Source organism: Xiphias gladius, chromosome 6 (genome assembly GCF_016859285.1).
Source record: "Xiphias gladius isolate SHS-SW01 ecotype Sanya breed wild chromosome 6, ASM1685928v1, whole genome shotgun sequence".
Classification (NCBI taxonomy): domain Eukaryota; kingdom Metazoa; phylum Chordata; class Actinopteri; order Istiophoriformes; family Xiphiidae; genus Xiphias; species Xiphias gladius.
In genome coordinates, this window is record NC_053405.1 from 12,131,171 (window position 1) to 12,156,810 (window position 25,640).

The 25,640-nt window shown below is 40.7% G+C and overlaps 1 protein-coding gene across 13 annotated transcripts in view; it reads left to right on the plus strand.

Annotated features, from left to right (window-relative positions):
- The window catches only part of ptprsa (protein tyrosine phosphatase receptor type Sa), a 230,334-nt gene that overhangs the window by 181,465 nt on the left and 23,229 nt on the right, over positions 1 to 25,640 (plus strand). For 11 of the 13 annotated variants that reach the window (XM_040128917.1, XM_040128913.1, XM_040128921.1 and 8 more), the window contains 10 exons: positions 6,153 to 6,746; positions 7,810 to 7,904; positions 8,236 to 8,486; positions 8,825 to 8,912; positions 9,999 to 10,211; positions 10,513 to 10,676; positions 12,640 to 12,755; positions 17,966 to 18,013; positions 21,807 to 21,904; positions 24,803 to 24,926. In XM_040128917.1, the coding sequence (XP_039984851.1) occupies positions 6,153 to 6,746; positions 7,810 to 7,904; positions 8,236 to 8,486; positions 8,825 to 8,912; positions 9,999 to 10,211; positions 10,513 to 10,676; positions 12,640 to 12,755; positions 17,966 to 18,013; positions 21,807 to 21,904; positions 24,803 to 24,926 (1,791 nt within the window). The remainder of the gene's footprint in view (positions 1 to 6,152; positions 6,747 to 7,809; positions 7,905 to 8,235; positions 8,487 to 8,824; positions 8,913 to 9,998; positions 10,212 to 10,512; positions 10,677 to 12,639; positions 12,756 to 17,965; positions 18,014 to 21,806; positions 21,905 to 24,802; positions 24,927 to 25,640) is intronic. The other 2 variants (XM_040128924.1, XM_040128926.1) reach the window with 1 other exon arrangement.

Below are 25,640 nucleotides of genomic sequence, written 5' to 3' on the forward strand. Positions count from 1 at the left end.
AAATAGTTTGTGCCAGGGGGGCAAAATAAATAGAGAAGGAAAAGGGTTTGGAGGTAAGGAAAAGATGAGCCCCAGTAGCCTTTTTCAGAGTTGAATTGTTCTGAGGGATGTCAGGATGGCCTAATGAAAAGCAGGGTTTGCACTGGTTATGGGATTTCTGAAATACCATGGATTTTTCTGAGATCTTGTTCAGGCAGTGAACAAAAGTGTTTTTTTTTTTCAATGATCTCTGGGGAAAGTGAGTTTAAAAATTAATTTAATTTTGTGAAAGAAGCCCAAATCTTTTGTATAATGTCTATTTTTTTTTCTCTGGAGAAAACTGCACTGGACAGCTTTAGAGCTACAAAAAGAACATGAACAACAGGAACAAATGTAACAAAATCATCAAATTATACATTAGTTCTACAGTAGGACCATATGATTGCAAAGACAAGTCTCAAATTAGAGACTGATATTAGTGTACAAGTCAACAGACCCTTTTTATGATTCACATATTTTAATTCACTGTTACACTCCGCTAGCTAAATTCCTGAAATTTAAATGTGATATTAAAATTAAGGTTGATGAGACTTTCTACATTTTTTATGTAGTTTGGCCCATTTTCACAGAGACGCTATATTATGCTGCCATACAACTAGAGTAAACCACTGTACATTTTTTGATATGACTACATACAAAAAAAAACATACATCCTCATTTTGACACAGTACGTAATGGAATACATCCCAAAAATGGATCTCAACATATACCAAATTTTTAACCCAGAAGTGTAATGAATGATGTTTTTACATCCATGTTCTCTACCATACAATGTTAAGATGTTTAAATGTCCTCCACAAAACCACTCTTTCAAGTGGTTCACCCTTGTGTAAACTCACTCATAAACTGGCACACATTGAAAGTGTGATGCAAATAAATGAAATATTCAACCACACTGATGCTTGTACACACTTATAAAACACACACAAACACACATAACTTATGCAACAGCTCTCTCTTTTTATAGACGAGCATAAACTTAAAGAGAGCAATTGCCACCAGAAACCTATGACGTCATTGTCTTGGTCTGTTTAGGAAACATAAAGGCCTGAAAAGCGACATCAATAAAGACCATCATGACAAAGGGAGTGTGTTTTCACGCCACTTGAAAGTCGATTCAAATAAATGGCCAAGTCTTTTCATATCCCAGACATTCCAACAAGCCACTCTGGTAGTTTGGTGTTTCACAAGGTATCCAAAAGCATATCTCAGGATTTTGCAGGATATAAAAACAAGTGAGTCAGAGACAAACATTTATTGTGTGGCTGTGGCTGAATGAAAACCAGGTTTGAGAAGTGCCTTTGAGAAACAGACTTAACCATGGCCAATGAGAGAGAAAGTTTTTAAGGGGCCTAAAAGAGTCTTTATTAACAAAAGATTAAAATGTTTGTGTCTTAAACTGTTATTCTGCTGTCCGATCTGCCCATTGAGAAGTTTTTCATGAGGCTAAAAGGAGAAGCAATCAGTGACCATCCTTTATATTTTCTCTTCTTGTTCAAGTTCAGGTGGAAGGTATATTATATAAAGGTATACACACATATATATCTATATATATATATGGATAGATAGTGTGTATATAATTTAATTTACGTTTTAAAAGAACTAAGTAAAACTACCAAATCAACAAACTGAAAACAAAATGAAACAGCAAATGTCTTACAAAGACATAGCATCCTATACTTAGCATAAGCAATAGGCTACCCAACACCTCTAAATTGAGACCCGCTGGGCCTGAGGTACAAGGAAAAAAATTGCAAAAAAATCTTATAAAAATGGAAGATTATGACACACAAAATCAGAAAGGGATGCCCCAGTAGGATGTTCTACTGATATGTGTATTGATCCTCATATAAGGAAGGAAGGGCTGTTCATCTTATTAGAGAGCAGTATAGTCATAAAATAACAGGTCATAAGCCAAAACAAAATACCAAAGTAGTGGCAACAGTCCATTAAAACCTATGGTAATTCAAAACTGCATTTTGAAATCTCATACAAAGTGTTGGTGGCCCTAGATGGCAGCAAAAGGTATCTGAACTTGAAGATTTAAAAACCCAGAAATCAAAAAAGGTAATGGTTATATACTGTTGTAGTTCTATACTTGCTAATCCTAGAGCGTAAACACTATACATAGTAATTTACTAATGTTGATAGTGCACTGTTTTGGCAGTTAGTATTTAAGAAGTGGCACCATGTATCATTTTGTACCATCAGGTAATAATGCAAGGCTTGCAATGGTAGACAGATACATGAAATTATATTTGTAAGATTTATTTGTGCTGTGTAATGATGTTAAGTGGTTTGTATTATTCGTTAATTGTATTGCAAGTCAGAGTGGATATACTGTAGATTCAAATGAACTTAGTCCCACTGTTGTTAGGTAGGCGCTGAAGCCATTAGTGAGGTATCCGGCCCTTGAAGCATCTTGTCATCTTACAAACTCAGATCACCCAATCTCACAGCACCTCACCGGGATTGTTGCATTCTGTAGAGGAATGCTGAGTGATTCATGTGTGCGTGTTTAAAATAGTACGGGTACTTATTCCAACGCTGACTGCAGACAGCTGACTTGAAACATCAGCCCGAACCACTGCATGTTTAGTAACTTCCTGATCGTTATTTTTTATCCAGCAAGAAAATATCAATGTGATGGTCCTCTCTCTTTCTCATGCTTCTCTCACTCTCTCTATTTCTCTCTTGCTTCCTTAATAGCTCTTGCTCTTCAAATGGGCCATGTGAAATTTGTTGCAGATTTGACTCCATGACATTTCCTACCCAAGCAATTACACCCCACAGTGAACCCCTGCCACTTACACACACATACACTCCTACAGTAAGCAGACTAAACCAGAAGCAGAGGGAAATAAAGATTTGAGAGTGATGTCTTCGTCATCACTTGTCCTTGTAAATGTTAAGTCTCTCTAGATGGGCTATAGCCACAGGTAAATCAGTGGGAGATTTTTTTTTCTGTTGTCAAGTCATAGAGCTCAGAGCAGAAAACCTTCCATCCATGGTGAAAAAATGATTTAAAGGTGCATAGACATGAACATTGTCCCTTGCAGACAACTACAGAGGTAATATGTTTGTTTGTATGCATGTAATGCTGTGTGTACACATGTGGAGGAGATGAGAAGGTAACTTGATCACCCCTTTCTCAATTAGGCTGAGTGAGTGTCAACAGCAGTGTGTGAATACTTTGGCCCGATGTGAAGCATGCTGGGAAGCCCACAAGGAGGGATTGAACCAGGATTGACCCAGAAATGGACGTAGGGAGAGCGATTTTGGGGGGGGGGGGGCCAGAGGTTAGGATGTGAAAGAGGGATTGGGATTCGGCAGTGCACAAGGAAAGAATCGGAGAGATGGGGAAAGAATAAGGTAGAGTTTAGGGGACTGAACATTCAGAAGAGGAGGAGAGGGACAATCAAGGTGTCCAGGAACCCAAGAATCACTCATGTACACACACACACACACAAACACACATTTCTGCCTCCTCATATCCCTGTTGGGCCCTCACTGCAGCAGATTGCTCCTTGTCCCCAGTCACCTTCATCATCACTCATTCACTTATTTTTCACCCCCTCACCATGCCCTTGTTCTCTCTCTCAACACCCTGTAGCACCACACACATACACACGCAGAGATGCACACACTCTACACACCGTGTACAACACTAATCTGCTAGCTCAGTAGCCATGATCCCTCTCCCCAGTGTGCAATAGACCACTGTTTTAAATGTACAAATAATGAAACAGTTCCAGGGCTACAAAGTTTGTAATGGATACATGTTGGTACAGGTTAGAAGCGAAGCACAGAAATTTAGAATGGAAAAGATACACACACACACTCACAAACACGCACACAGAGTCATCACAGGATCATTATCTCTGATTCTATTTCCTTGATTAGTGGTGAGCATGAAGGCAGAGTGGGCTTTAAATGACACCAAGCTGAGCAATAGTATGTAGCTGAGGAGTATTAGGAGAAGTCGTCTCACCCAACACTCAGCGCCCCCGCCTTTCCATTACCGGCAAAGGCTCAACTGACTAGCCACCATCCACCCACCCACCCCTGTCTTCCTCTAGCAACAGTCTTCATAAAGAAGACCATTAGCAAACGGAAATGAATAATACGAGCAGAGGGAGGAGACTGTGTAGAGTAGATTGCTTTTTTTGTGTGTGTGTGTGTGTGTGTGTGTGTGTGTGTGTGTGTGTGTGTGTGTGTGTGTGTGTGTGTGGGGGTGGTTTTTACTATGCATACACTGAGACAGAAATATATACTATATGTAGGGACATGTACACAGACACACGCATGCACAGTGAAACTATTCCACTGAGAGGGAGAATGGGAATGTTAGCTTCTCCAAATTACTTTAAGACCATACTGGGCAACAAGCCAAACAGCTCTGTGTGCAGCTGGAATAGTGATATAGAAGCTGGAGCTGGCTGCAAACCAACGCCTATACCATCACACACATAAGCACACACACGTTCATCCACGCTGTCCATTTTGCACAAAGATACACACAAGCAGATGTACATAAGAGACAAGTTGTAAGAAAAAGGCTCAAATAGATGCTGTAATTTCATGTAGTGTAACAGACTTACGAACTTTGGATGTCTAATGATAAAAAAGGTGAATGTGCCAATAACTGCGACTGCTTAGGATAATGAAGAAATGTATGTTGCACAGTAAACTAGACTTGCAAGGAGCTTATTCGGCATTTTTAATTTATGCTGAGAAAGCTCTCACTGCTAGGACCAACCAATTTGATGCCGACCCAGTTTGCCGACCCAGTTGGCAAGCTTTTTTTCAGAAATATACAGAGATAGCCAATCTTCTCACCAATGGTCTCAAAATCTCATATAGAGGCATGAAATTAAATTGATTACAGTGAATAAACTGAAAGTGTCGTATTACCTGCTTTATGCAGTCAGTTTTATAATACAAAAATAACAAAAGCATTTGTTGAGAACATCACTAACACCATCTGTGTCTGCAATTGTAACCTCACTTATATTTACCAGTTATCTGTCCTGTCAGTGCCTTGTATTTCTGAGAAAGAAGGGACGAAGATGAGTGAGTCAAGATATAATCTATTTACAGAGAGATGGGGCTCAAGCGCAAATCAGCCACACTCATTGCTCACAAAGCTTTGACTGCAACTCAAGAACTGAAGGATTCCCATAACTGCTGCCTCTGTCACACTGATGGGGCCTTAAAAGGAGGGTTAAGATGAGACGTGTGTCATCCATAAGAGCAGCAAAACTGGGCCACTCTGAAGAATGGTGTCTAGACCCCAAGCGTAGATCATCCATTTTAAAACAAGAGATGACTCTAACAGCTGAAAGAGGCACTGTTCTCTGCTTAAAGTTTTAATGATGCTTTGCATCACAGAAATGATTTTGGCTGGAGCTTACATTTATCATGAAATGATAATGGGTGCAGTGATCACTAAAGAATTTAGAGGCTTTGAGGATCTTCCACATCTCCATGCAACACAACCTGACTCAGTTTATTGGGATGTTAACTGATGGATGGCTTAAATTAAAATTGTTACTACAAGTGTGGTATCTGTAATCTGTTAATATTTACCATAGTCACTGAGAATATGTGATTCCTTTAGTGTACCATACAGTATAATTCGACAGGTCTAATGCAGGTATTTGTTCTCCACACTGAATTAATGTTTCAGTAGTATACTGTAGTAGCATCAGTGTCAGGGCTTCAGTCCCTAATGTTTTATCTGAAGAGCATTGAAATGGTAAATATAAAGTCAGTGCTTTACTTGTGAAACATGCAAACTTCAGCTATCACCCATTTGGGTCTGAGCTACATTTTGCCTAGTAAAGTAATGAAGAATAGAAACCCTGTTTCGTGGTTTTTATAGCAATAGATGATGTTTATAAAATATAAATTATTTATTTTTAATTTGATGACATTGCTGATTGTTTGACTGTGATATGAATGTTTTAACAAAAGTAGTATTTGCGTTTTAAAAAGAACTCAGTTTGTGTCTCCATTTATAGTATTTAAAGCATGTCACTTTAAAAGTATACAGCCTCATATAACTGGAAAGCACAGAAATTAAGATTTATTTTATTTCTTTATCTGCACAGTGCCTGGTTCACCCTATCTCTCAGTGGCTCAGAACTCGGAGACATCAGCTGTTGTTCGCTGGGACCCTCCAGACCTGACCAATGGCATGGACCTGCAGGGTTACCGGCTCCAGTTTGGCCGGAAGGATGTCTCTCCTTTGGCCACACTGGAATTTGCTCCCCAAGAACGACAGTACTCTGTGGGCAACATTCACCGGGGGGCCATTTATCTCTTTAAAATCTCAGCCAAGAGCAGAGGGGGCTTTGGGGAAGAGGCTGTTGTGGAACTCAGTGTGCCTGAGAATACACCAGGGGGATACCCTCAAATAAATGAGGGTTCCAATGTGACGTGCTGCTCAGTGCAGCTGTCCTGGTCTCCTCCAGTTCTGGCGGAGAGGAATGGGGTAATCACGGAGTACACTTTGGCCTATAAAGAAGCAGGTGCTGGAGGAGCACCACGGGAACTCCGCTTGCCCCCGAGCCTGTCCAGCTACGTGCTCAACAGCCTCAAACCGAACTCAGCGTATGATGTGAAAATACGTGCACACACCAGTGTAGGTCCAGGGCCCTACAGCCCTCCTATCCAGTATCGGACGGTGGCCTTTGATCCATCAGGTAGGGCTTGCCTGTTTCTTTCCCAGCCCAGTTGGCAGGGGGTTGGAAATTGGCTAAAAACAATCTGCAACAATACAAAAATGAAAACTGCCCCACCTCTCCCTTCAACCACCTCCACTTCTCCTCAAGAAAAAGAAAAAATTTATATTGAAATTGTTTGGCGTTGGATATTCACTTCACTAACCAAATTAAGGTAAAACCTAAGTCAGTAAGCTATAGTCAGTCATTTTGAGAAAGAGGAGAGCAGCATAAAATCTCAAGGTAAGTGCTGTTTGATCAGACACTCCTGTCAGTCATCCTTGCAGCCCTTTGCCAAGCACACTCACGCAGCTAATGCCATCTCACATCCCCAGTTTTCAAACAAGGTAGGACCTCAGTCAAACCCAGTCACTCCAAGACTATGTTTGGACTATTCTAAGTTTGCAGAAAGCATATTTTGGTTCTTTATTTTATTTTTGGTTTTGGGTTTGTTTTTAGATATTCCCTCCCTTCTTAACTCCCTTCCTCTCCTAATTCCTCCTTCCCCCTTCTTCTGTCCCTTAACGGGACAGCTTGTGGCATGGCATCCCCCAGATGCACTGCTGAGGACTGTTAGCATGCTGTGTTTTGGGTCTGTCTCTATGCCTGCCTGGCAGCACGTTGGCAGTGCCAACCCACACTCAGTAGAGGTGTAAGAACAGTTGGCATTGAGACCACATGGGTCAGCTGTTAATCCTCAAGTGATCATGGGTTCAAAGACATTGGTGAGACGGGTTGGCACTACCCGCGATGGCTAGCCAGTGGGCGCACCCTTGTGCTCCATGGGTTTGTCGTCCATGAGTCTTACGTGCTGTGTGTCTTAACCAATGGCATTGCCCTTCTCACAGCCAATCACAACTCACCGTTACGCTTACTCTCCAACCCAGAGGAACGTTCCAGGGAAACTACAGTATTTTGTTTTGTTTTGTTTTTTTAAACCAAAGGCTCTTCATTTGTTTCTCTTTCCTTAGTCTCTCTACATGTTCCATTCACTGAACATACACTTTCTTTGTTTTTGTTTTTCTTGCATTTGTCCATTCAACAGATGTCCCAAAGAATTTCACTGTCAAGTGGGCCACCAAGACCACAGTGGTCCTTGCATGGAAGTTTTCTGAAAGCAGGTCTCCATACAAATGCACGGTGAGTTAATGTGTTAAAAAAAAAAAAAAAACCTCAGCTGATAGATGAGTTAAATTTTAATTTCAAAACATTCTGAAAATCCCACTCTGAAAATGAAAAATTCATTTTCATCTGTTTTTATTAAATTGAAAATGGCCTGACTTTACACTATTGCCATTTTTTATGCATTCGTCATTTGTCACATCCATCATTCGTACCTACATCTGCCTCCTTACTTATCCATCCATGTCTGTTCAACCACCAATCTGTTGACCTACCTGAATAATCAGACAACTAACTATCCCTCTTACCTGTTATCGTTTTAATTTCTTCACCATCTACTGAACTCTAGATCGAGTACAACCGTCAGAAGATGGATGTGGATGCCAGGCAGATGAGGGTGCTCGTCACTGGGCTAAGGCACAATACTACTTACGAGTTCAGGGTGACGTGCCAAGAAAGCATGGATGGTGGGCCAAGACACCGTGTGGTGGCCAGGACCGCTCCATTCATCCTGGTCAAGAAACCCAAGCTGGACATCTACGCTAAGTCTAACAACATGCCCACCATGTCCTTCCCACCAGTCGATACCAAGGATGTCAAGTGAGTATAGCATGCTTAAATATGGGTATTGCAAGCTCTGTCTGAATTATTTTTGAGAGTTCGAGTATTCACGTTCAAATCTTAAGATGCTTGAGATATCATTCGATATGGATTGAGATCTCAAGATGTTGAGATGTGTTGAAATAGGAGTTTAGGTGTTCAGTTCTCTGAGAAATGCTGAACTGGGCTAGAGCTCCTGCAAGTCTGAACTATCACCACAATTTCCAATTCATCAGCTCTATAGTAAATGTTTTAATATAAACTGCCATACAAGATTGACAAAGAGTTTCTATGTTTTTGGGTGGGTTTTTTGTAATTTAATTTGGTGCTGTTTCCAGGAACTTCTATCTGGTAGTGGTGCCACTTAAGAGGACCTCTGGAAATGTTAAGAACTTGAAGAACCCTGATGAGATGGACATGGATGAGGTAGGATCTTTTAACAACAAGAGGTGTGGGGTTCATTTGGCACACAAGAAGTGAGTAGGTTGTTTGGGAATACTATGTCAAATAGATTTAAGTATACCGAATGTATTGTGTGAAATAAGAAGAGGCCGCTTCAAAAGTTCAGAAACACTTTTTTTTTTATGAGACTTTCCTCTTTTATCCTCTGCTGGCAAAACTATGTGTTTTCAGGGAGGGATTCCACAGACATACGTTTGTGTTGCCAGCAATTGCATGTGTTAGGCAAATTGTATTGTACACACCATGTACCAGACATGGGCATACACAACACAGTAGTAAGTACATCTCAGCTATGCTAATTTATCCCCCCCAAGCATGCAACTGAGAGAATTACACACTCTTCTCCTACTCTTCCCATAGCTCAGGGTCACCTTGAGTGCCAGATCAACAGCAGCCATCCCTTTTGGATTTGGGATTACACACATTCCCTGTGTTTAGCGCCCGACTTTGTCTGCAGTTTGAAATGAATAAGAAGGGGGTTGGGTCTTAGGGAGGTAGGGGCCTGGTTACATGAAACTTTGCCAGACAGTTAGCAGCTTTTTGAGCATTTCTTTTTCTTTGATCTCAGTCAGTCCAGTGAAAGGGGTCAAGCCTTTGTACAGAACAGTCACTTAGACCCACAAGTAACTTCTTTATGGAAAATGTGATAACCCTTAATCTTGCCAAGTGACACATTTTTATCAGTTGGGTTAGGGGTGTTCCAGTCATTTTATTGATCCTACAATAAAAATACTTCATATCCTAATAATTATAAAAATTGAAGAGTGTCACTCACTGATGACAAATTATTTTGTGTGTATCTCATTTTATTATCATTGAAGGTATCTCACTTTTTTTGCCATTTTTAATCTGGACATGGTACATTATAAACAAACCTTTGACAGCCTCAAAAAAAAACATTATTATCTCAGACTAAGTTGCTCTCTAGTTCTAGTCCTTGTAAAAGACCAATCATTTAATTTGGAAATCATGCTGTAGAAACGACAAAAATAAAAGCAGAAACAAAACTGAACAGCAAAAGTAAAAAAAATACCCTTTTACATCAATCAGCTGTTGCGGGAGGTGACCCCAAAGCGTCGTTCACGCCGTCAGCTTGCTCAGCTGGACCAGAGGAAACCCTACATCACAGCCTGCTTCAGGGAGCTGCCTTCCAGCTTTACTGTGGGATCTGACCACCGCCACAGCAGCTGTGAGAACAAGCCTCTTGAACCTGACCAGGAGTATGTCTTCTTCCTGCTGGCTGAACTCAATGCCACCGCCGGGGTGAGTTACTAGTTCAGTTTGGTCAATTTCTTATGAGCAGAGTGGATTTACTAATTCAGCTCTGTTCTTATAATTGTGGTTCACTTCAGTTTTTGTTCATCCAAAGCTGACATATTTCAATCTTATTTCAGAGGGTTCTGTTCAGAACAGTTCACTCAGTTTATACATTTTTGTCCAGTTTGTGCTGGTTAATGTAGATACTCTCAGGTCTCTTTTCATTTCACTGAACTTCATTAATTTCGTGCATATACCATGCTGTAACCTAGATTGGGTTTCACTTTTGCCTGATTTTTCTGTTCAGAAAATGTTTGCTACCAGCCCTTATACCGACATAGTGATGACTACAGAGCAGACTATGGACCCCCTGCCAAAAGAGACTGGTGATGGACTCATATGGGTGGTGGGCCCAGTCCTGGCTGTGGTCTTCATCATCTGCATCGTGATCGCCATTCTCCTGTATAAAAAGTGAGTTGGCTTCGGAATTGTAGTTTTTGTGGTAAATGCAGTTGGACCTACATGTAGACTTTACAGTACAAAAATAACATTGTTCAACCTCAAAAGATCAAGCCAGTATCAAATGCTTTATACTGGAAAGATATTTAAAATCCAATCTTTCCGACCTACACAGGGAATTGAATCCTTTAGCTTTTAGCGTTAGTTAGTGCTTTGCTCTACCCACTGGTCTACATAAGCAATATAACTGTGATCCATTTTTTTAGTGAATTAGGGTGAATGTCAAGATTTTTTTTTGGGTGTTTTGTTTTGTTTGGTTTTGAAATCCAGTAACACACATTGCAGATTTTCTTGTCATTTGATGTTGAACCAGTTTTTTGCTATGTAACCGAGGAATTGGGCTACTGAGATATAATTGCATGTTAGGGAGCATGTTGAAAGAGGGGCTGATTTTGTATTCAAAGCAGCATGATATTCTAAGACCCAAAATTATTGTTGCATGTAAATACGAAAGAGCTTTTTCACGTAAAAGATGGTTGTGGGAAGTGAGGGGACTGGAGAAAGAAGAGAGGAGGAGATTCTTTGAGATGGTGCTCAATAACTAGACTAAGAATGATACAATCTACCAATCAAGGGAGACGTCACAGATATATATTAAAATAATACCTATTAATTCTGAAAAGAATACTCTTGAAATGTATTATTCCCATGTTGCCCAAGCTGCCTTACTAGTCATTATAACCATTATTAGTTTAAAATGGAGGCTATTAATAATTTAATGAAAAAGAGTGTGATACCATAATTTCTAGGGGTAGAAATCAAACTCTGATTTTGTGCTTAATTAACCTTACAGGAGGCAGCTGTCTTCCTGTTACAAGTCTAAATGAATTTACTGTTCCTCAGTGTCCTGGTTCTGGTGGAACATACAATTTAGTCACTATTTCTCCCGTATTTTACAGTTAGGTGTAGCTTTTAGCCTCAGTGGCCACAGGTCTCAACTGAACAGTGGTGTAAGAGGTTTCCCCGCATACCTGAGAATATCTCTGCATTATCTTAGGGGGGAGGACTGATGTGAGCAAAACACAAGTACTGCTTGCTACTGTCAGATGACCCCTGACTGTCTGACCTTGCCTTACCTCCATCTTGGTGGTTAGGGAGAGTAACATCTCTCCTTGGATCTCTCTTTTTTCTCTCTTCTCTTTCTCTCTACCTGACTCTCCCATATCCCCCTTCATCTGCCCTGGTGAATAGTGTTTCCCGGGTCTGCCCTTGGCCCTGACATTCCCCTTCCCCATCTGTATATGTCCTTTGAGCACACATAATCACACACACACACACAGATACTGTACATAGACACACAGACACAGGGTCACAAATGGGCTTACTTGCACACTTCATTGAATACTCACTTGTTCTCACACACTGATACACGTGCACACATGCACACAAATTTACTCACCCCCCCCAAATGTTGATGAGCCTTATCTCGCGTTTTGCGAGCCCAGCAGCGACCCCTGTGAATTTAAAACTGCTCTCTATTGATTTATCTCTCTTCTTGCCTCCCCCTCTCCTTTTCTCCTTGTGTGTTGTGTTTTCACCATCTTTATATATTTATTTGACTCCCATTGCTTTCTATGGAAACAGCAAACCTGACAGGTAAGGCTTAGACGTACTTCATTGCATTTTAAAGGGGAAAATAGAATAGCCTGCCACAGCACAATAGATGCCTGTAATTAGTGAGTGTGAAGGAGAGTTTTGCGTACTTGATACGCATTCTCAGTCTCCGATGCTTGAGTTGGTTTCACTCGAGCGTTCTCGACCCGAGGAGTCAGTTGGAGCTGTTGAGTATTTTAGGAAATGTCATTACTGAGAGTGGTGATTGTTTTGCTGGATCAAGTGCTTACAAAAAGTTATTCTGTTGTTTTTTGTTGTACGTCTTCCCCTCTTTCTACTCTTTCTTTGTCTTACTCTCCAGCCGCAAGAGAAAAGAGTCAGAGCCACGCACAAAATGTCTTCTGAACAACGCAGACATTACGCCCCACCACCCTACAGACCCTGTAGAGATGAGACGCATCAATTTCCAAACTCCAGGTACAAGAAAGTCACACAGCACTTACACTGAGGAACTCATAGTCATATGTTAGGCCATATTTGTCTTTATTGGCCTTTCAGTAAAAAACTGATTTTAATTTTCACTGACAATATGATAGATGAGAAGAAGGAAGTTTGCTCATCCAGCTTTAGGTGTGACAGCCTGAAAAAAAGAAACCCTCTCTCACCTTGGCTTTAAAGAAAAATTTGGTATTTTACAGTTTGTGTCTTATTTTCATATCTTATTGTCTTATTTTCACAAATATGAGTATAGGTTAATATAACGTTGTGCTGACTAGAAACTACAGATTGTAAACACACTGGATACAGTTTTACAACACAGTCTAAAGATAGCAACAACCATAAAGATTAGATACATAAAAAAGTAAAAACACAAGAATTCTGCATTAGAAAAGATCATGGATTACAGGGTTAATAACATTAAATCTACATTCAGACCTCTAAAATAACTACTTTTGATTGTTGGATAAAAGCTTTCCTGTTAAAAAGCCATCTAAGGCTTGTGTTTCATTGGTCTAATTGGATTTCCACTCTAAAACTGTTTCCACAGGAAACAGAATGCCTGCTATCTTTGTAATGACAGTGGTCTGTACAACAGTAGACTAATGTATATGTATTATTAGGGAAGATACCAAAGTTGTCAAAAAAACAAAAACTGAATTTTAAGAAGCACAGAGGTTGCTGTTTCTGAGGCTTTAATGATAAATGCAATTTCAGAAGCAAAGAACGACGTTTTGCAGGAACTTCAAAATCCCTATTTTTGGAACCTACTGATATAGAAAGCACATTTCTAAATTTGGCAAAAAAATTAAATTAGAAGCATCTGTAATCCAAAAATACAAATATTGGCTGCCAATGTATTATATAATTATTATATTACTGTGGGCAAGTATAGACACACCTGCAGAAAACCTTCCTTCGTGACACCAAATTATTAATTTAAAATGAAAACCATTTTATTCATCTAAGATAAAACTTACACGTGCAGTTATGTGTTTTAATATAATTTACAAGAGTAGTGACAGCAGATTGTAGCATTGGCACACACATGCACAGAGCCTACACAGAGATTAAGTATTCACAAATGATGCAATTTAAAGTTAAATTTATGCTGCAGCATACATGATGTCCATGAAGTGCTCCCATATCATTCTGTTTGACATTATGTGCCGTCATTACTATCTTCAAGCCATATTTATGTGTTTGCCATGTCCCCATGTAACAATTAGCTATACGCGAATAACAAATAATTAGAAAATGGTGTCTGCTGTTGGTCTTAATGTTTATATGTTGGAAACAAATCCCATTCTGAAGTTTTCCTGCGTTTTTACTTGCTTCCACTTTTGTCTTACTTTTCTTCTGGTGTTCATCCAGGATAAAGTCTGTTGTTAACAACAGAGCACTTGCGATCGTACACTCATTCTCTAAGGCTTCTCCACCTAAAGCTTATCTGACATCTTCTTCCTGCCTCCTTTTCAGACCCATTATCAACCGGTATACCGTTCTATTCAGCCTCCTGTGATTTAGGCTATGATGGCACCAACAGTTACTTGTATTTGGTCTGAGCCATAATGGAACCAAGTTTGCTTTTTTGTGTTTTTTATATTTTGTTCACTTAAGTTTCCACTGCCCAGTTACCATGGATTTGCATGTAGCATGTCTGTTGGCCAGTTTGGAAACCTGTCATCCTGCCAGGAAAGACAGTTAAAATAAATGTGATTGTAGTCCCCAAAGTTACCTGTAGCTGAGCGTCATGGAATACATTTTTCAATTTCTGGTGTATCACTAAATCAGCATTTTTCTCCTTTTACCTTGTATAAGAAGCCGTGTGTTTTCAGTTTGACTGTAGATGGTTCACATTATCTTTCTTCCAGTATTTTATTTGACATTGAAGACAGGTTTAAATGGCATTGCTCTCACCTGCCTTAGCAAACTGCCAAAAAAAAAAAAGGAGTAAATTCTCAAGAGGTGTAATAGAAACACACTCCCTCGCTTTTGTTTATACTATTGTATCTTTTCCTTTTTTTTGCCTCCCACCTTTCTGTCTCAGCCTAGTTGTGCTTCAGCCATCCATCTGTCATCCAGGGCCAGTCTCTGCTCCATCAAAAGGCTCAGATTTCAAAATGGAGCATTTCTCTTCAACTTCTTTGGGAGCCCAGGCATTCTGCTTTGAGTCTGTATCTCTAAGAGAGATACTAGGATGAAAAGAGATGCTTGAACCCCCTTATGCACAGAAACGTGGAAGTTCAATTTACTGTCCTCATCTTTATCTTGCTTGGTATTCAGAGCCCTATCAGTTGTTCGGAAATGACAAGGTTGCAATGGCCATTCTTGCACTTTGTCTCTCGGACTTTCAGCGCTTTCCACCGTTGCCTCAACTGTCCTCCTCCCTGCCTTACATCATAGAAATTCTTGTTACAATCTCTTTCTCTCTTTTACATAACATTAACGAATACATGTTGAGACTTTTCTTTATATATAATAAGCATTCTCATTTGCCCTGCCGTTGTTCCGCAGAATTGGGCAATGTCGTTATCGCACCTGGGGAATTTAATTTGAATTGACATTTTAGCCCAATTAAGTGGGCCGGTGAGCATTTGTGAACATCCCCATCAGTTAATAGCGACCATTGTTCAAATGAGCATACTTCCAGTGCACTTATCCCAGGCCTGTCCAATCCAACAGAGCATATGCCACATTGACAATGTGTGCTCAGTGACCCCTGGTGCTGGGGGGGAAAAAAATATGTTTTTGATTAGGCTTCCTCTAAGCTAAGCATGGCTAATGCGTTTGAGAGTGTGTACATTGTGTGTGTGTGTGTGTGTGTGTGTGTGTGTGTGTGTGTGTGTGTGTGTGTGTGTGTGTGTGTGTGTGTGTGTGTGTGTGTGTGTTTGTGTTTGTATGTGTATGTGTATGCACATGTGCATGTGTGCATGCATTGGTGCATTTGTGCTTTAAAGCCTGTAGGTCATATGACAGCCTCACAGTGACATCCCATAACTCCTCGGAGCACAGAGTGGCTTGTTTTGTCATTATCTCCATGGTGCCTGGGGTTTAATTGGCAAATGGGGCCAAAGTAATGAAGCAGCACGACCCAGTGGATATCTACTGTCTATCCCACCAACCCCCCTCCCTATAAGGACTCTCTCTTTTTTCTCAATCATTTGTTTCAGTGTGTGTTCCCTTTTCCCTTTTCTCACCGTTTCTCATTTTTTCCTACTCTTTCCCAGTATTATAGTTATAAAGCTGGCAAACTATAACAGTTGGTGATCATCACAAAGATTACCACCAGCAATATGTGTGTCTCTTCACATCATCAGTCTGACATTCCCGACTGTGCCAAGTAATATGAATTTACATAATTACTGTTCAGTCAAAAATTGAAAAAAAAACTCCTGCAAATTAAAAGACAGGTGAACTGAGTTTCATTGGGTTTAGTCTTCAACATTTCTCTGATATATGTCTATTTATGCTGTCTCCACCTCTGTTTCTGTTTATCTCCTCCCTCCAATACAGCATCGCATTTGGCACTTCACGCCCCCATAATTCTGTCAGAAGAAGTGTGTTTCACATTTAAGGATGTAAAAAATCTAATGTTGTGTCGCAGCTTCACACACTTTTCACCCACGGACACCAGCCAATCGCTTGCATGCATCAGCAGCCTGCTTGTTTCTCCAGATTACAGCAACGACTGCAAAAACCAATGCACGCCTCCTCACAAACAGGTCTATCAAAAGACACAGCGCACGCTTACATATAAACATAATCAGACATGCCTGTACATCCCTCCTGCTGTGATGAATGACATTTTGAGACAGTGGATTAGAGCACCCCCGCTAGACTTAATTAGTCATTGTCACAAATCAATTAGGGAGAGGGGGATGTTCGATGTCGTCATCTATTCTCACTTATTTGGTGCCACTGGCCTGGCGTTCTCTCGCGAAGAAGTCAGTGAAAGGTAAACCCACCAAAACTCAGCAACTTTTATTTTGCATAACTGAGCTTTGCAATGTTCTAAGGCTGGCATACATCCTTATCATGTTAGTCTGTATTTCTTTTAAGGAAAAAACTAATACAGATTATTTTGGCTTCCAACTTGGAATGATGACCTGCCTTTTTGCAATATTACAGAGGAAATGTTTTATGTTTTTGGAACCAGATTTTTGGGGAAAAGAACACAAAGTTTCTTCTAGAAAAAAAACATTATTTTTTTCATTTTGCCCACAAGTCATATTTCCTTTTACTTCCATTTCTCACTTCTAATTCTGGAACAAATTATCGGTTTTCTATGGATCAAAGTTGCCATCTTTGGGTGATTTGGCACCTTTCTTATCACGAGCGATCTGTTGATCAGATTTCAGCTTTCAACCCCGGCAAAATTTATTTCCCTTCACTTGTTGGGCAGGTTGCCCGCATCCAATCAAACTGCATCTCTTGGCCTCTTAGTCCAGTTAATGTGGTCACAGATGGCTCCTTTCTGCTTGAACAGTTGAGGAGACCTGAGTCTACGCGTCCTCTGAGGACTTCTCCTCTGGAGCAGATAAGACTTTGAACCATCACCACACTCCTCAGGCCTCTGACTCCCATCAGCTCTGGCTCCACAGCTGTCACCCAAGAATGCAGACATTTTTCCACACCTTTCACTCCCATTGCCATGGCACCAAGCCGTGGACAAAGGAATCTTTCAGAGTTAGCTTTCACCAGTAAATATAAGATGGTTTTTCCATTCTCTGTCTCTTTCTCATTCCTGTCAATGGGCCCTTCTAACTGGTGTTTATGAAAGCTTAGAGATAACAAATCCACTTCTTATCCTTATCTCTATGAACATTGATATGGGGCTTGCTAGAAGGGGTTTCTCAGCAGGGGCTGACACCCATTGCTAACCTATCTGCTCAGAGGAGGACTGTGGCACTGACTGGGATTTGGTAGCGGATGGGAAGGTCAGGTGTAATCTGAAAATGTTTGCCCTACTTTTTCATGTCTATGTGGCAGTCCTGGCTCAAATCTGTCATTCAGGCCAACCTGAGGGCCTGAGTTTACTCATGGTTAAATAATGTAGTATTGCCTTTGTGTTTTATTTCATGGTCTTATCATTTTGCACATTTTTATGTTTTCTTTCTACATAGCCTTCTCTGTTGCATTACAGCCTTTTGAAACAAATTTCCCTTTATGTTTGCTGTTCTTTACAGATTCTGGTCTAAGCAGTCCTCAGAGTGAAGCAGATTTTGACTATGAAAGTTAGTCTCTATGCTTTTAGCATTTGCATACCAGCTGTCTTTATCTTTTTTTTCCAGCACTGCTTGCCTCCATTTACAAATACATAATTTGCATTTGTTTGTTTTTTCACATGATGCAGCAAAATTTCAGCTCTAATTAATTTGATGTTGGTTTCTATTGGTATACTGAGCTGTTTTGTTTTTTTTTTTCTTTAATTGGATGTCAGTCATGATATTCACTTGGGCTGTTGGCTATGCATTAATCCACCATGCATAAATAACCTGTGTTTTCACTTCTGCTGATGTAGAGATGGTTGAGAGGTGTTTCTTTTTACAGGGGTAAAATCTCTGTTATACCTCTTTCTCTCCCTCCCCTTCCTTACCTCCTTGTTGTGGTTCTCCCCTCTCCTTTCTCCTCTTTCACCACCACTGCTCCATTTCTATTCTGATCTATCGGGGTCTTTTCTGAGCTCAGAGATAACGAGCAGAATTAATTAAAGCAATGGCAAACAATGGCTCGACATTTGATCACCTGTTCTCCCTGGATCATCTGAGAGAAAGGCACAATTTTTGTTTTCCACTACCCCTTTTTTCACTCTTTATTTTCTTTGCTTACCCACAGACAGACTTCTTCCTTTTTATGTGGAAATACACAACATCATAAATAGGCTTTTGAAGAGAGAATGGTTTGACTTATCAGAAAGAATCATTGTATTTCTCAGGCACATCAGCTGCGGTTTGGGAGATTGGAAATGTGTAATTAGATGCCAGTTTGTTTTTCTTTGTTCATTGATCACGCTGTTGATTGTGGTGGAAAAAAAACTGAAGAGTATGTGTGGATAATAAAAATCTGTGGGTTGGGGGTGTTGTGTCTAAGAGAAGGATGCAAGCTTTGGAGTGGGGGTAGGGAATAACAACAATTTGTCCTTGAGTGACTTAGCGAGACTAGGTCACGGCGAAGCCTAGTTTTGAAATTAAATCTTTTCTTGGATAAACACTGCAACGTGCAGTGCAGTGTATAAATGACAAAATGAATATGAGAACAAATCAGGCATGATCGACTCATTTGGCTTGAGAACAAAACAAATGGGTTTGGTTGGAAAAGTACAGAGAGAAAGACAGAAATAGATGCACACACATAAGTTTAGCTGCAAGGTTCATCTGTGTAAACATAACAGCTTATAGCAATTGGTTATCCTAGCAAAGGGCAAAGTGGGATAAAGGTAAAATAACAGATTTAAGACTCTTACAGTTTAAAAAATTCAAATTGTTTTCATATTACTTTCCCAAAACATTCTCCCAAAGTCTGAGGGGCTAAACAAACACTCGCATGTATAACCTGAGGAGTATCCCAATGGCCTTGCGTTATGGTTTATTTGGATGTATATGTAAACACTTTGCCCTGATATATCTCTCTAACCAGAGCAGGCACTTATTCAGGCAGACAGTAATGTGGGCAGTAAACACAAACTGAAAGGAGCTGATGGAGTTTGAGTATATCTGTAACTCACACACACTCACAAATACACATAGACACACACAGAGTAAACCACACAACCATAGATGTACACACACAAACCAAACACAATCATTCTTTGATCTGCCCTCAAACAACCTGCTCTTGTTCTCTCAAGGAGAAGTGAGGGCCCCTCATTTTCATACGCATTAACTTACTTTGCTCATAGCTTCTGATACCTTTTCCCTTTCAATTTGAAGCGAGTAAACAAGCAACCAAATTTAATTTGCAATATTTTTTCTTTACTCTCACACCAATGAATTCCCATACCAGAAGTTATTAATAATGACGTCTCATCCTCAAGTGGTGCCACCACAATCTGCATGCTTTGTTAGCTGATTGAGAAACTTAAGTATGGGTGTTTGTTGCACAACTCTTGTGCACAACTGTTAATGCAGTGTGTCCATTCATTTTCCGGAGGATGTCACGCCGTTCAGTGTCGTCTCCATTTGTTTCAAATATGCATTGTAATCTTTGTTAATCTTCATGTAATTGACGCCACTGAATTGTTCTCTCAGTGTAAAATAAATTACCATTACTAATGAAGACTGTCAGCACATAAAGTTGGGCTCCCCCTCTTAAGCGCAACAAAAGCAACCAAAACTTCTGTGACCCCTTGACATTGGGGGGATATTAAGCATTGTCAATAAAGGGATATTATAAGGATGGTTAATGTGATTATGCCGATTTGCACACCCAATTAAGCCTGGGTAACTTTTTTTGTGAAAAGATGTCAACGTTTTGTCGACTTTCGACCTCGTCACTCAGCAGGCAAAAATGCCTCTTACTAAAAATATGAAAGCATTAAGTATTGCCAGGCGGCATGCAGGGACAGGGCCACAATCTATGGCTGCCCCATATTCCATTACATGGCCTCAACATTATGCTCCTAAATGGATTAGTGACTGGAGTGCATAGCAGTGCTGATAATATTGTAGCAGCAGCAACACAATATTCAGTGGATATTGGAGCTAGCAAAAAAATCTCGCAATTTTTTCACCCAAGTGAAAAGCTATTTCTTTATGGGAATTCCTTTGGGTAAATGGCGGAAGGATTTGGGAGAACATATTGGACATACAACTGAAAATGCATTTTTGTGATTTTGGAATGTAAGCAGTGTTCATCGTAGAGCCAGTGTTAACTGGTTTGAAGGGAACCAGGAAAGGATTGAAGCAGCAGCTTGCTTGCTTTGTACTGGCTGGCTGGAATGGAGCAGCTCACTGTGTCACTCAGCATCACTCACACTCCTAAACCTCCTAATCCCCCTCCCACCTCCCTTCACATGAGCCCCCAGGTCAGGGCTCCGTTCAAGAATAAGCGCCCTTTTATAGACGCAACAGTCAAAACTGGTCACTGTGCTAACAACACAGCACAACAAGGGCATTATATATTAAGGATGCAGTAGAAGCAGGCCTGTGGGATATCGTGGGTCTGATCCAAATCGAAAGACTGTTTCATAGCTTTTCTCTCATCTCTCTTTTTGATTGGTCAGATCAGTACTAAAAGTAATATAAAAAATAAGATACAGTATTCATTTATAGGTAACAAGAAATAACTAAGTTGACATGAATTTGCAAGATCTGCTTAAAGTGCCACCATTTCTAAAGACTGATTTCCATTGAAAGGTTTTTTTTTCCACCAACTGGTGATCCAGTATTGAATATTCCTCTTTATTAAGGGAAATGTTGCTTCTGATTATCTTCAGTGGGGAGTACAAGGGATTCTTGTCAAGATAATCATTCCATTGATTGGACTGTCATGTTTCTAGTCTTGGATTTTACCATCAAACCCTTACATTTTTCATTTTGTGTCATTTTTGACTAATTTCCCAAGCTATTAAAAATTATTGATGCCTCTGAATGTTTGAGCCATAATTGGTCTGGGTTTTTCTCTGGCAACACTCAGCAACTATTGGTCCTATTGGTCCATCCATCTGTCAGTGTCATGACCATTGTGGGAATTAATACAATTTGGTCTGCGGGTGTATGCTACTAGCTTCTTTGGCAAATAATCAATCAGCCTTGCTTGACAAACTTTTTGAGCTCTGGCCTGGTCCAATCAAGTTCGTATAACATCACCAATCAATACATTTTCCTGTGTGTTTTATTCACCATGTTCTGCACAAGCTTCCTCACCACTAAAACCCAACTTCCATTGTTATGTCAGCAAGAAATTCTCACCCATAAGTGGTGTGTTGTGTGATTTTTAAGTTTTGAACTTAATCCTGTCTACTGTGCTAATGAACTTTCTTTCCCTTCTTCCTGTGTGGACTTTTTCTCTCCATTTTTTGGCAAGCAGGTATGATGAATCATCCTCCCATCCCTATTTCAGAGTTGGCTGAACACACAGAGCTTCTCAAGGCCAACGACAACCTCAAGCTCTCACAGGAATATGAGGTGAGTGGGCCAAAGGTTCAAAGCTCAAAGTTTCTTCTGAACATTGATTTCGGTATGATTGTGTTTCCATTGTACGGGGACATAAAAATCCCTCCTTTCCCCCAGGGAAATGGCTGTTTCTCTTTCTTATTTTTTTTTCCTGCTTTTTGAAAATATTGTAGATAATGGTGCTTCTCCACTGATGAAATATCAACTGTACTCAGCCTCTTATTTCTTCAGATATATTTGCAGCCTCAACATGGCAAAGAAAGACAATTTTCATTTTCAACGATATAAAATTTCTCCCAGCGGGTTGTTGCAACCCCTGAACTCCCAAATGCAATTTCCTGTAATACTTTGCTAAATAAAAGAATAATTCTACTTTAATGCATCTAGCCCTACATCAGGAGAATGTATTAAACAAAGATGTTGAATATGTCCTTTTATGACACTGAAAATGTGTCTCACTTAAAAAATTTGGTTACTGAATTCAACTGAGGAAAATAGAAACATTTCTAAATTGGTGAAAATTAAATATATTTGGAAAAAATTATACCTAAACTGCCAGAAATTACAGAATGAAGACTTTACCTCTCTTAAACATTTACTTATAATGTATAATAAAGCAAGCGGCTAAAAGCGTTTTGAAAGTCCATTCACACACAACACTGTACCTTCTGTCCACTAGAGATAAAGTCTGGTAGATCTCAACTAATGTGTTTTTGGGGAAAAGCCACACTGGCAGTGTGTGTGTGTGTGCGTGCGTGCGTGCGTGCGTGCGTGCGTGCGTGCGTGCGTGCGTCAAGTGCGTCGCGGCGTGCAAGGCAGGCGTGCAGCGCATGCAAGCGTGGGGTTAAGCATTTATTTGAAATGGTTAAGGTTAGGGTAAGGGACTAGGGAATGCATTATGTCAACGAGTGTCCTCACAACTAATGTAAGGCACACATGTGTGTGTAGAAGGAGTAACTGAGCTGTCTGAGCTCTGAGACCACAGCAGTTATAAATGACACCAGAGTTGATTAGAAATCAGGAGCGCTGAATCAGCTCTCGTTTGCATACAAGCAATATCCCCCCCTCGCCATCCCTAAATCACTGTGCCTGTCGCCTCGCTGAACGCCAGGCTAAGGTAGGAAGCGGGTACGCCTGCAAAGATTGCCGTCATCATGCCTGCCAGTGGATGTTGGTGGATAATGACTTCTCATAGTGATCCCGTATTTCTTGGATATCTATTATTCATAAATCCACATCCGGGCTGTGTACCAAATGGACAAGCTTGTTTCATTCGGGGGGAAGAGAGACAAGAGAGACAAGAGACACAATGCCAAAGTTAACGCTTTGCTACAACTACAACTTCTAATTATTTGGCTTTGAGAGAGCAACCGCCCGCTCGCCTCTTCTCCCGCTCCTTCTTTTTCACTCTCCCTCGGTACCCCTGCCCCTTCACACAACCACCCCCCAGGAAAAATAAATGACCAAATTAAATAGAGAAGTGTAATTTTAATTTTGTTATTTTCTTGATGAATTGCTGCTCGTCCAGGGGCACCAGCTTGCCAAGCGCAGCTCTACGGGGCTTTGAGTGATTGGTTTTTAGCCAGGCGAGATGTGAGGGAGGAGGTAAAATGGAAGGAGGAGGGGAGAGAGGAGAGAGATGAGGTGGGGAGGCTTGGTTAATGATGAGGATTCAGTGAGGGGAGAGAGCACAGAGCATCGCAGCTGTAGAGTGGAGATGAGGAGGAGATAATCTGACGTACAAACGGCAATGAAAAGGCAGCCAGAGTTTTACCTGACGATACTGAAGCCATAGAGTTTGTTGTCTTTCTACTATCAGGCAGTTAGCAGCCATGTCCTGAAACCCTGTCCTCTTGACAGGAGCTGTCATTTATCTTCAAACATGTCATCATGGATCTTAAGGTGGAGGGAGAGGGAGAGATTTTGGTTGCAGCAAGAAGAATTTAGTTATTATTATTCAATCAGTTTTTAAATTATTTAATGTGTTTTTCAATTTTGAATTAAGGGCTGTTTCTGGGAACTAACCTTAGTCATTATAAGCACACGCATACACATACACACGTCTACTCAGGCTTAAGGTAATTGAGAAAGAAAAGGAAAATAGCAGGGTATTAGGCGGGTGACTGCTACATTGAGAGGGACTGTAAACATCAGAGAGGAGATGGGGAAGGCGATAAAGAGACAAAGAAGCATGGACGAAAAAGTGGAAGACTTTGAAGATGGAGAGATGCAGATAAGGAAAATGGGGACAAAGAGGGAGTCAAAGAGAAAAGAGAGGGCAGAAAGAAAGAAAAAACAAAGATGGGAAAAGGCTAAAACAGAGGGAAGCTCTGATTGCTGTAACGATTACATGCAAATTGTTAGATCACGTTTCCAGTTGGACTTCATTTAGCTTCAGTCTCTCTCTCCAGACCCCCACCCTACATAACTGCAAATATCTTTCAAGGCTCCATCCCCACACCAACAGAGTGCCTGATGCCTATAAGCAAACAGCGAATCGTAATGGAATACTTAATTATCCTGACAAGGGAACAGAAAATTTATCTGGGATTCTTGTATTTTAAAGAGGTGGCTGAATTTGTCTTTCACCCGATTGTCCGGGCCTCGTTCCACACCCTTCCCCTCAGGGGGGAGAACAGCCTCTTTCATCAATGTTGTTATTTGTCATTATGTACCTGCTACATTAATGATTTTGATCAAGTACTGTGTGCAGCTGCTTTGAGTATTTAAACCAGTTAGTAAGCAGATTTTCATGATACCATGTACTTTTTCCTTTGGGGACATCACCTTCTCGATCTCTCTTCTTTCTATGATAACATTCAGTCTGTGTTGGTATTGCCCAGCTCCTCTCTCAGCTTTTGTGATTTCTTCTTTGTGTGTGCATGTTCTGCCTGTCTATGTCCCCATCAGTCTATCGATCCAGGCCAGCAGTTCACCTGGGAACACTCTAACCTGGAGGTGAACAAGCCAAAAAATCGTTACGCCAACGTGATTGCCTACGACCACTCCCGCGTCATCCTGGCTCCCATCGAGGGTAAGGCTCACCGTTCCTCACACTCTGCACCTTCACCACCTCAAAGTTGAGCTCAGCTCTTTGTGGATCATTTGGGAAATCCTCATAATTACAGAGTCGGTTTAAGTAATTAGGAATCTGTACTCAACAGACATGCGCTAGGCCAGATGGGACTAGACAGTGAAGACCAATATAGAACAGTACATAGCAGTGCAAAACAGAGTATGTTGAATTCAATCAATACAGTAGAATGCTGTACTTTATTGCACTGTAGAATAAATCGGATAGATTAGAAATCTAAGCTGTATGGACTGGACTGGACTAGATTACAGTGTCGTAACTGAATTGGCAGTTAACCAGAAAAGAATGGAGGATAGCATAAACGGAAGCCTTGTTTCAGCTCAACCTGGTCCTGAGCAGCTAAGCAGTTGATGGAATCATATTATTTTTAGGAGTGAGGCGAGGACTTGTTTCAGCTCAGCTTTAGGCCTGGTCACAGTATCTCACACTCAGAGTGGCCCAGGAATTTAACCAGTGTTTTCACCGTCCCGTTTGTCTCATCAGATCTGCCCCTCTCTCATGACTTCCCTCTAACTGCCCATAGACACAGCACTGAGTAACTCAGTGCCAGAAAAACTCTTGCTCTGACTCCTAAATCTCAAGGGACATTGTCAGAGGTAGTCACCCTTCACCGCTGACATTGTTCTGGTGTTGCATCACCAGAAGAGCTCCCAA